The following is a 10697-nucleotide window of genomic DNA, read 5'->3' as shown; positions in this document are numbered from 1 at the left end:
ATTTATTATTCTTCAGCGGATAGATAACAACTATTTCAGTCTTTCAGACTAAAGTAATTGGGTTGACTTGGAAAAACACATTTGGCCAGTTTATTTGGTCTCTTTTTCTTAATTATTGACCTAAGTTGTCCTTCAACTCATTTGAAAGATGTATAACTTCCAGACTTATGGTCTAGACTCTGGAGTGTCTCTGTCTGTCCTTTTAATTTATTTATTCACTCAACACAAATCAAACACCCACTATGGATTAGCTACTATGCATGCCACCAGGGAAACTATGCAAAATGGACATGGTCCTCACGCTTGTGACACTCAGCTAAAAAGGACACGAAAATGAGCTACAATGTGGCACGTGTGGTTCTCAAGATGTAAAGCTTTGTGAGTATCGGGGAGTAGCGTATACTTTTTTAAAAAATCTGCAGAGCAGTTTTTTCCTTTTCTGGGTTTTCTTCTTTTTTTTTCCTCCTCTTTTTCTTTTCTCTTTCTTTTCTTTTCTTTTCTTCCCCCCCAATTTGAAAGTAGTTGTTTGTTAACTGACCAGATTACAAAAAATAATCATGATGGATACCTTAGCTCATCCTTCTGATAAGCCTATTGATTTGGTCTTCCCTGTGGCCAGCATCTCCGCCATCTGCAAAATGGGCGATGTTTTTCTTCACTCCCCCTGGTGGAGAAGATCATCTGATGGCCATAAGAAGTTGTTTGCTTCTTTGACATGTTTTCCAACAGTATAGATCTCGTGAATCAGATGCTCCATGCAGATGATGCCATGTTTACCAAGAGATCGAGCAATCAATGTGTTCTCTGTCAGGATAATTCGCTTCTTGTTGATTTTGGCCGTAACCACGCCTGTGGATCAGTTCATTCACTGACTTCCGGTCTGGGTCCCCTCATGCTCTCTCTGGCTTCACAATCCTTAGCATGTTAACTGAAGCCTTGGTGAGCCTAACAAAGGGGCCACTGATGATCTGGCAAAGGTGAAGAAGCTACAACACCTTTCAAACCTTTCGGCTCTGATCCTGATGACAAATGCCAATTTGGGTTCTGCAGGTACCTAGAAGTTGCCAGCTTTTCTTGCCATCCTACCCATTCGAATCTCAGTTCTGAGCATCTGCCTATATTCCTTTTGGGAATGCTTAGCTTTTCATAGATAAGCTCCCTCCTTGCCTTTCGAAGCATCTTTTGGGCAAACTTCTTTCTCAGATGCTTGATCTTCAACTCTGCGAAATTTCTTGGCTTTTTTTTTAAGGGTTTCTGACACAGCAGGAACCTTCTTTTTCTGCTCTTCTGCATCCTCCCTGATGCTAGCTGGGAAAGAGAAAGGTCTCTCTCTCTCTCTCTCTCTTTTTTTTTAAGATTTTTTTATTTATTTGACAGAGAGAGCGAGAGAGGGAACACGAGCAGGGGGAGTGGGAGGGGGAGAAGCAGGCTTCCCGTGGAATAGGGAGCCCGATGTGGGGCTCGATCCCAGGACCCTGGGACCATGACCTGAGCCGAAGGCAGACGCTTAACAACTGAGCCATCCAGGCACCCTCTCTCTCTTTTTTTCTCATGTAAACTCTAACCCCAGCGTAGGGCTTGAACTCATGACCCGGTGATCAAGAGTTGCATGTTCTACTGACTGAACCAGCCAGGCGCCCCATTAACTTTTCTTAATTTAGAAAAACTTTATTTATATCATATAATGCTTCTTGCTTTGAATTCTACATTGTATTATGATAATATTGCTTACCACAAACCTTTTTCATTTGGTCGTAATTTTGATCATTGCTGAATTTTTAACTCTTATTTTTCCAATTTACTTAAATTAAAAAATATATTTTAATTGAGATTAAAAAAACACATGTAAAATTTTTCATCTTAATCATTTGCCATTCAGTAACGTTAGCCGTATTCACATTGTTGCATGACAAATCTTTAGGACTTTTTCATCTTGTAAAACTGAAACTTTGTGCCAATTGCACAACTCCATTTCCCCCTCACCCCAGGCCTTGGCAGCTACAATTCCACTTTCTGTTTCTATTAATTTGACTGTGTTAGATACCTAATATAAGTGGAATCATATAGTATTTGTCTTTTTATTGTTAGCTTATTTCACGTAGCATAATGTCCTCAAGGCTCATTCATGTTAAGCATGTGACAAGATTTCTTTCCGTAAAGCTGAATAATAATCCATTGTGTGTATATGCCACATTTTCTTTACTCATTCATCCATCGATAGACATTTGGGTTGCAGAAGCTATTGTGAATAATGTGAATGATGTGAATGGGACTACCTCTCGGCTATTGTGAATAGTGCTGCAATGAACATGAGCGTGCCTCTGAAGGACTTTGACTCCAAATGTAGACACTAATCCATCCCCATGCCTGAAAATAGTTCTTGACTGTAAATAAGAAATGTGGGCTTGAGCTAGCAGGGAGGGAAAAGTGGGCCACTTCTGCTCAGGATCTCATCTCTGAATGTCCAGGCAACAGCAGAGGAAAGGAGAAAACTGCCTGAATCACTCAGAGCAAAGAGTTTCTTGTCTAAAAGATTGTGTGCCTACGACATACAGAACGCCATGCTAGGTACTTTCATATGTGTTGAGAGGGAAATGTGGAGGGTTTCCTGGATTAAGATAATTATGACAATGAGAATTTTTTTTTCAAGTTCCCAGGATCATGTCTAACAATAATGTAAATAGTGATCACCAGTGTCAGGAACAGGCCCAGCAGGGGAGAATATCAGAACCTTATCTGGAGAGAGGCCTTGTGTTCTTTGGAAAGAGAATTACACAGAGAATAGAAAAATTCAAACTTCAAATACGATATAAACTACTGAAATTTAAGCTTAGCAACTTTTTTCCCCCCTGGCTGTCGGGGCATGGGTTAGGTTAATAAAGAAATGTGGGTCTCTGTGGCTAAGAGAGCAGTCTCTTAAAGCACACAGAAACCCTAACCAGGGTTCTACCTGATGTTCTTTGCTCCTAAGTTGCTGGTTAAATGAATTTTTTCTGTTGAAAGCTAGTCTTTAAAGAAATTTAGTTTCACTTGGGCACCCCAGAGTCTGTATCTGGGCTCCCAGGTCAGCTGCAGATGACATTCCTAAGAAAATCAGTTTATACACAAAAGTCAAGAGCAACTTTGGGCTTCCCTGGGGACTAGGAATTATATAAGCCTTCAGGGAGGGAAAGGAAAAGCATTATAAGCTTGAACCGCTTAAACTGCCTTTCACTGATTTCTTTTAGTCCATCATTTCAGTTCTTAGAGAAGAGGAGAAGGATTACTGCAGACTCAACTTGTTGGTACCACTTTACTGGAGCTACTTGTCACCATAGCAGATATGGTTATTTATGGGACAGGTAAGCAGAAAAGGCACTGGCCCAAGAATCGGAGATGGGTTCTAGTTCTAGTGTGGCCACTAAGCAGTTGGGTGGCTTTAGACATGTGCCATCCCCTCTTGAATATCAGCTTACTTTCTATAATTTCCAGTAGCACTTGGACTAGAAACTCCATCCCTTTCAGCTCTGACACTCTGAATTAATGAGATCACTTGACCACTGTGTCCATTCTACTTTTTATTTGGTATTTGTTCATTTGGTACATATATACATATATAAAAATCTGTACAAGGTAAAAATACAAAATAAGTATTTCTTTATAAGTTATGCAATTAAACAGCTACCTTTTTAAAGTTTAAAAGCCATTGCAAAAAAAAAAAAAAGAGAGAGAGAGAGAGAAGAAAGTCTAATCAGTCCTTTAGAGACATTCACAATAACATTGGTATAAAATATCCATACAACACATGTGTACAAAATAGTGTACAGTTCATAAAAGCTGTGCAAAGACAGCAAAGTTCAGTAAAAAACAAAATCAAAATCAAAGAGGCTTGAGGGTTCTCTCTCTGCTCACCTCATGCCCAGTGCTCAAGAACCTTGCAGGTCAGTGAAATCTCCCCAGAAATAATAAAAGGGCACAAGGTAGAGTGCTTGGTGCATATACTATGGATATAGAAATTATAAGGAAAAAGCTTTAAAACATGCATACAGAAATAGAGATAGACTTTTCCCTCAACAACTCACTTTTTGCCCAGAGAGCACTGAGATTATGACAGAAAAGACTCAATATTTATGTTGTGCCTTAGACCAGAAGGCAGGGGTGTGTGTGTGTGTGTGTGTGTGTGTACATTTTTAAAAAAATACTTGAGGTTTCTGAGGGAGCTGCTATGGAAAGACTGGGTTACCAGAGTCACTGTGTAGAAGACCCTCCAACCTAAGATAGGGAGGTGGAGGCATCTAGGAAGTCCAAGGTCTTGGAGTTACATACTTAGGATGTTGTGACTCCTAACTCCGTTTCCTTTGCCATTAAAGAGTTTCCTCCCTTACTGAGTTGTCACTGCTAAAGACCTGCAGAGCCTGGCTCACAGCTAAATCCAGGCTGTAGGTGTAAACCCCCCCACTGTGTTTTAAATAGCTTGCAATAAGCAAGATAGGAGCTCCGGTAGAAAAGTTAAGGCTGGGACCAAAACCTAAGTTTCACTTAACGTGGAAAGAGCTGTTGGGAGGTGGTGTGGGGGAGGGAAAGGCCGTTTTGGGCAATGGAAGGGGCTGGGGTGTCCTTGACGAGGTGATCGTTCTGCAAAGGGGAGTGGCAGCGTCTGGGCAGCAGGAACTAAGCGGACAGGCCGACGGAATCCCGCCTCTTCAATTTCAAAGCACTTCTAAACAGTACCCAGGCCGAGGCGAGGGCTTCTAAGACACGGTGATCTCCTCCTCTTCGCCCTCCTCATCCTCCTCAGAGTCGGAGAAGTCCGAAGGCTTGCCGGGGCTGCTCGAGTGCGCGGGCGAGGCGGGCAGCGGTCCTTCCAGTCGCGGGTCCCGCAGGTGCCGAGGGTCAGGGGACGCGTGATAGACTAGGCGGTGGCGGGGGCTGCCCGCGCCCTCGTCTTCCTCCTCGTCGTCCCCCGGGCCCTTCTGGCCCACGTCGCTGAGGTCCGGGTGCGGATTGAGTTTGGTGGGAAGGGTCTGCTCTCGGCAGCCACCGCTAGACAGGAGCTCGCGCTCCTTGGAGTTCCGCCACTTCATGCGTCGGTTCTGGAACCAGATTTTCACCTGGGCCGCGGGGGGAGAGAGAGCGGGGGACAAGCAGAGGTTAGCGCAGGCCCTTCCCAGCAAGGGCCTGGAGGGAGGGGCGCCGGAAGGACCACAGGGGAGGGTAAGAGGCTCTGTCCTTCTCCTCCTCCTTGCCCGCTGCCCACGCCCTGAAGTGGGTTCAGGTGGCTCAAGGCACTCACCCTACCCTCATCGCCTCCTCAGCAGCTCACTCCTCTAGCCCCATCCTCTGATCTCTGACCCGGATGGCCGCGGGGGCGGGTGGGGTGTGCTGAGCCGGGCGGGGAGCGGAGGGACTGGGAGAGAAGCGGGCTGTCCCGAGGAGCCTCAAGGAAGCTGACTGGTGCACGCATTCCCTCTCTATTCCTTACTTTCCCCACCCGTACTATGGGACCTAACCGATTTCAGAGAACCCTCCCAGTTGTAGGATGCGTGGGGGAGGGGTGAAGCGTGGGGGCTGGGGCTGTGGGGAGACCGCCCTCACTTGTGAGTCTTTCAAGCCCAACTTGGCCGCCAGCTTCTTGCGGTCCGGCTTGCTGATGTACTTCTGCTTCTGGAACATCTTCTCCAGCGCCTTGCGCTGCACGTCGGAGAACACGGCTCGACGCAGCATGCCCCGGCGAGGCTTGCCGCGGGCCGCAAGCGGCCAGGAGAAGGTCCCCGGGATGGGCACGACGCTCGAGGACGCTGCGGAGGGGTAGGGGTGGAGGGTTACCAGTGAGTGGGCGGCGTCCCGCCGAGGCCGCAGCGTCTGCCCCTCCCCAGTGGCCTCCCTCGGTTTTTCTCTCTGATCCCTTCATCTCTTTAAAGCTCCCCTTTTTCTCCTCTTGGAGAATAGGGCAGGAACCTACAAACCTGCGAGAGTGAAAGGCGCTTTCCGCCCAAATAACTTTCCCTTTCAACCAAGCAAACCCGGATTAGGTAAAACCACGGAAACACAGAAAACAGCCCCCACAATAGCCCGCTTCATTTTTCCATTCAACGGTCTCAGGGGAACAGTCTCAAGGGAACAAACCTGCGTATATCGGCTAAAATAGCAACAGAAAAACATAAATTACAAAAATAAAAATAAAATATACAGCGGAGGCCACTGGGTTTCCCCCTTAAGCTTTTATCACCTTGGTGGCTTTTGCATTCTTTAGATGAAAATGAGGTGCTTTACTGATTTGACAGAAGAAAATCCGCTTTGGATTTTTTTTTTTTTGAAAAATCCAATCAGCATTCATCTTTTTCATATTAATCTTTCCTCCCCTCCCCCACAAAACGTAAAGAATTCGGCCCGAATACATGAAAAGTGGCAGCTAATTAGCACATTGACCGCTCCCCAATGGGTATTGGCATGATAAAAAAGGGGAGAGTTTTGCTTTAAGGGAGGGAAAAAAAAACCCCAAAAAGAAACAGAGACTCTAATGAAGCGTGAATGGTAATTGTGTAGTAATGAACTAACAGAAAAAGACTGAGGACAAGCAGCGAAAGCCATATATTACTGGGACAAAAGAGATTTACACTTTCAAACTAAACACAACTGCAGGCCAAGACCATTGGGAGAATACTGATGGCAGAGGCTTCTCTTCCCGGAATCATTTTCATTAAATGGACATGAAAAGCTATTTATAAAGCTCGGGTTGTTTTTGTTAGAGCATTGAGATGAGGGAGAAAGGGAGCAAATTCCATTAGCAGCAGCAGCATGAATGGTGGTGGGGGGGCTGTTAGTGAATTCTCTCTCCCCCTTTTAAAAATCAATTGCTTGTTTCTTTCGGTGATATTTGGGAGTGTTGTTGTGGTTTTACCCATCCCCCACCGTCCATGCCCAGTTTCTCTTCTCTTTATAGGCTCTCCTCTATCGCCTGAGTCCTGACCCGTTGCAGAGTTTTTGAGCTATAGTTTGAGTCACCACTGGGATTGCAGGATGAAAACTTCCTGTAAACTGTGTAAGGTGTTTCTCCTTTAGACTGGGACCTGATTACGGGCTTCCCTCGGACTTCTTATTCTACAAGCTCAAGGTGTTTAAAAAGATAAGGCGATGGGGGAAGGGTCTGAGAAGAGGTTGGGAAATCAGGTTGGAAATAGAAGTTTGGGGTTGTGGGAGGATCTAGTCCCCCCTCCCCCTGGGCGACCCCAGGCATCCCACACAAGAGGGCACCCCATGTGGTCTTGTGAAAAGCCCGAAGCCCTGAATGAGTCTTAAAGAGAAATTAGCCCCGGCTGGTAGGTGTCTCTCGGCGGCGTGGAGGGGCGAGGGCCGATCTGTGTGTGGCTGCCCGGAGGAGCTGACCAATTGGTCATGGTGCTGAAACCTTTGTGGGGAATCGTGGCCAAGTGCACTGACTCTGTGGGAAAACGGCGGCGTGAAGGGATGCCAACAGCTCCTCGCCGGGAAGGGAACCGCCTCAAATTGGGACCATGACAATTCCTGCTAATTTGTAGAGCAGGGAATTGGTGCAAAGTGTCAAGCAGTCACTGCTTGTGCTAAATAGGGCATCAAATTGGCGCGACGGATTCGTGAATGTTGTACGCCTCGCAACCTCTGAACCAGAGCATAACCCCGAGGGGTGGACGGAGAAATATGGCTTCGGAGCAGGGAGCGACGGGCTGGGGCTGGGGCGCCGCCCCCTGGAAGGGGGACGAGACCTACCTGGGAAATAAGAAGATCTGATGAAAGGCTGGAAGGAGCCTTCAAAGTAGGGAAAGGCGAAGGTCTTGGGAGGAACGCTCTGGAGCAAGGCGGGGGACGTTTCTGACGGAGAATAAAGGAGGACAGAAAAGAAGGAGGGAGACAGAAAGGGAATTTGATTAGGTACTTGATTATTGTACAGAACATTGAATACATGATATGATTAACCCTTCCGCTGGCTTCAAAGGCATCTTCCTCAGTGTTTTGACAGAGTAAAAGAAATCTTTTCCTAACATTGTGCCATCTGTGGGTATCCTTCCACCCTCCCCACCCCCACCTGAACCCCCCCCACCTCAGAATCGGCCCCCTGTCCCCAATCTCATCCTGGGCACTAGCGAGATAGGTAGTATTGGGGCGGGGAAGCAAAGAATTGCAGGTCCATAATACTAGCTAAGCTAGTAAATATATTATCTTGGGTTTTAAAAACTGGCTTCCGGAAGTTCGAGGGCAGAAACACAGATGCCTAGGGGCGTGCGCTCTCTCCGACTGCAGGTGCTCAAGTTCATTATGAGGGTGGGGCGAACCTGGAGCTTTTCTTCCCGGGAATTGGCTGGACCTAAGTCTCGCATTGCGCTACGTGAGGCCTCGGGGATCTTGCGTACGTATGTGCGCCGATGTGTGAGTGGGTGCCTGCTGCGTACAGGAAACCGAAGCCAGAAGGACTCGCACCTGGACGGGCCCTCAGCGTTTTGCGTTCACTTACCGGTTCTGGGCGCAGAGGAGAGGATGGCGTTCACCCCAAACTTCAGAAACGTGGGCTCGCTGACAGGGGAGGCGGCCGTCTGAGGTGAACCGTCTGGTCGGCTGCCCGGACCCGGGGAGCCCAGATCTGAGGTCCCGGTGTCTGTGAGAGTCGCGGGGGCCCCCTGCCTAGGGGGCGACATGCTGGCCGTGGGTAAGCTGCGGGGCAGGTAAGCGGGAGGCCGGCTGATGCGAATCAGATCCTCCACCAGGAAGCTCGAGTGGCCAGAAAATGCCGACTGCAGGGACTGGGGCAGCGTTAAGGTGGGCGTGGGGCGCAGGAGGCTGGGGTACCCGGCGGGGGGTGCGAGGAGGCCGGGGAACATCATGTTAGGCGCGGGGCGGGCGGAATAACCCCTCTTCCAGTGGACGGAGGGTAAATGCCTCGCTTCCCGCCCCTCCCGCCCCCGCAGTGCCCTCTCTCTTGGGCAAACGTCTCCGAGTAAAGATCCCACTTGGGCGTCTGCGAGTCCTCCGTTGGTCCTCCCGTCGAGGTGATGGTTTTATAGTGGCCCGCCCGTTAAAGCGCTTTGAAAAGTGACAGCTCTGACAATGAAGTTCAACAAAGTTCTCCACTCGAGCTTCATTCGCCGGAGGCTCTGGGCGCTCTGATTGGCGCAGGGGTGCAATTTATGATTGGATTAGTCTTCATAAGCATGGCCCGCACAATGGGCTGGCAACAAAGGCTGGCGCGCATCAATTCTGCATATCGACCGCCTCTTTGCAATACAGTGCGCCCCCAAAGCTCTCGCCGGGAGTTTTTGTTCCGAAGCAACACCCGGGCTAATTAAATGCCTATTTAGAAGTTTCAGATGACATCTTGCCTCATAGAAAAGGAATTATTTAAAGAACGCACTAAATTTATTTGCAGCTCCCCTGCTGAGCCTGGAAAATAAATCAATAAATATTCATAGAAATTCATCTCCAGGCAATCAGTAAAATAACCCTCCCCCTTGTGGGGTGGGCAATGGAAAATTTCAAGTCAGTGAACACGAAAATATACTCCCTTCTTGGGTCTCTAGCCCTACACGCTACTCCAGCTGAGGCATAAAGCAGATGTGAGGGGTGGGTAAAATCAGTGTTTGTGGGGTGCCATTCTAACAACACAGGGAGATTAGAATTGATGCTTTGGGGTTATTAGTTGTGGGCCCATAAGGATGGAGGAAGAGGTCTTGGCTTGAGTTATTTCGTGTCGGGAAATTAATGGAGTTTGAGAGAGTTGGTAGATACCTGAATGATAAAATGCGTCTCCTTCTGCAAACTCCCAGCAACTTGGAAAACGATTTTCAGCGACATTTCTCTAGAAGTGTCACCAAGAAGCACTCCGCAGCTCACTCGCCTGGTAGAGGATCAGAGAGCAGCAACGCACCAGGGCTAGGCGGCGGTATTCCACTTGCACAGGGCTTACTCCTGCCGGAAGCAGCCTCAAGCCAGGCGACCTGAACACTGGAACGCTACGCTGGCCCCTTTCCAACCTCAAGGAGCTTTACTCAGTTCCATTTGTAACTTACAGCTTGGACTTTTAAAACCATAGCAGCGAAGGTTGAGGGTTCTACCCATTGCTGGGCGCTTAACTCGGCCAAAGTTTTGCAGCCTCTTAATTAACTGCAGTGTACAAGCGTGTGAAAACAGCTCGAAGAACGCCATTCCCAAGAATGCTGGCCCACAGTCAGGAGAGTCTATGCTTAATCTGGGGCCTCAAATGAGAATCTTCGTGGAGACAGTCCTTCCCTTTACTCTGGGTTGGGGCTGGGGTGGTGCTGAACCTCGATTCCCGTTTCTCTGTTCGGCGAGATAACAGATGTGTTAAATGTCCCATTCATTTCTTTGGTGTGGCTGAACCTCCCCAAAGAGAAGTGTGCAGCCCCGCCAGGCCGCCCTGATCCTATTAACCATGAACTAACTGTCACCTTCAGCTGGTTTTCCTTTTTGCTTTTTAACACAAAGCTTTCTCAAAAATCTTATTAACCAGCTTTATTTCTCTCGATGGTTTTGTTCAGGGCGTTTTGTGTTGATGATCTCCATGTCGCTGCTTTAACCATTCAATAAAAGTGCATCTGCGATTTATATCACATTAAACCAGAAACGGAGCCCGCTAAAGCTCTCCCTTGATTCAAATTAAAAAGTTATTTAGGGCTGAGCTCTGGAGCCGAATTATAATGCTCGAAGATGACGCAAGTATGGAGTTTCTG

The 10697-nt window shown here is 47.7% G+C and overlaps 1 protein-coding gene and 1 pseudogene across 1 annotated transcript; both read right to left on the bottom strand.

Annotated features, from left to right (window-relative positions):
- Positions 1-569: 569 nt before the first annotated feature.
- LOC110576641 lies at positions 570-1285 on the bottom strand (annotated as a pseudogene).
- Positions 1286-4730: 3445 nt separating this feature from the next.
- DBX1 (developing brain homeobox 1) lies at positions 4731-8834 on the bottom strand. Its single transcript, XM_021685850.1, has 4 exons — positions 8468-8834; positions 7726-7827; positions 5575-5777; positions 4731-5090 (listed from the first exon to the last, which is right to left on the bottom strand). Exons 1-4 carry the CDS (start codon positions 8832-8834, stop codon positions 4731-4733), a joined length of 1032 nt encoding a protein of 343 aa, XP_021541525.1.
- Between the last annotated feature and the right edge of the window lie 1863 nt (positions 8835-10697).

Source organism: Neomonachus schauinslandi, chromosome 11 (genome assembly GCF_002201575.2).
Source record: "Neomonachus schauinslandi chromosome 11, ASM220157v2, whole genome shotgun sequence".
Classification (NCBI taxonomy): Eukaryota; Metazoa; Chordata; class Mammalia; order Carnivora; family Phocidae; genus Neomonachus; species Neomonachus schauinslandi.
The sequence above is the reverse complement of the archived record's forward strand: the minus strand, read 5'-3'. Positions and strand labels throughout refer to the sequence as shown.

Excerpts from the sequence above, each read along its gene's own strand:
- DBX1 (XM_021685850.1), bottom strand. The coding sequence starts at position 8,834 with ATGATGTTCCCCGGCCTCCTCGCACCCCCCGCCGGGTACCCCAGCCTC. Across the intron at positions 7,828-8,467 it reads CTCCTCTGCGCCCAGAACCG|AAACGTCCCCCGCCTTGCTC; the intron begins GTAAGTGAACGC and ends ATTCTCCGTCAG. Across the intron at positions 5,091-5,574 it reads TGGGCTTGAAAGACTCACAA|GTGAAAATCTGGTTCCAGAA; the intron begins GTGAGGGCGGTC and ends CCCGCGGCCCAG.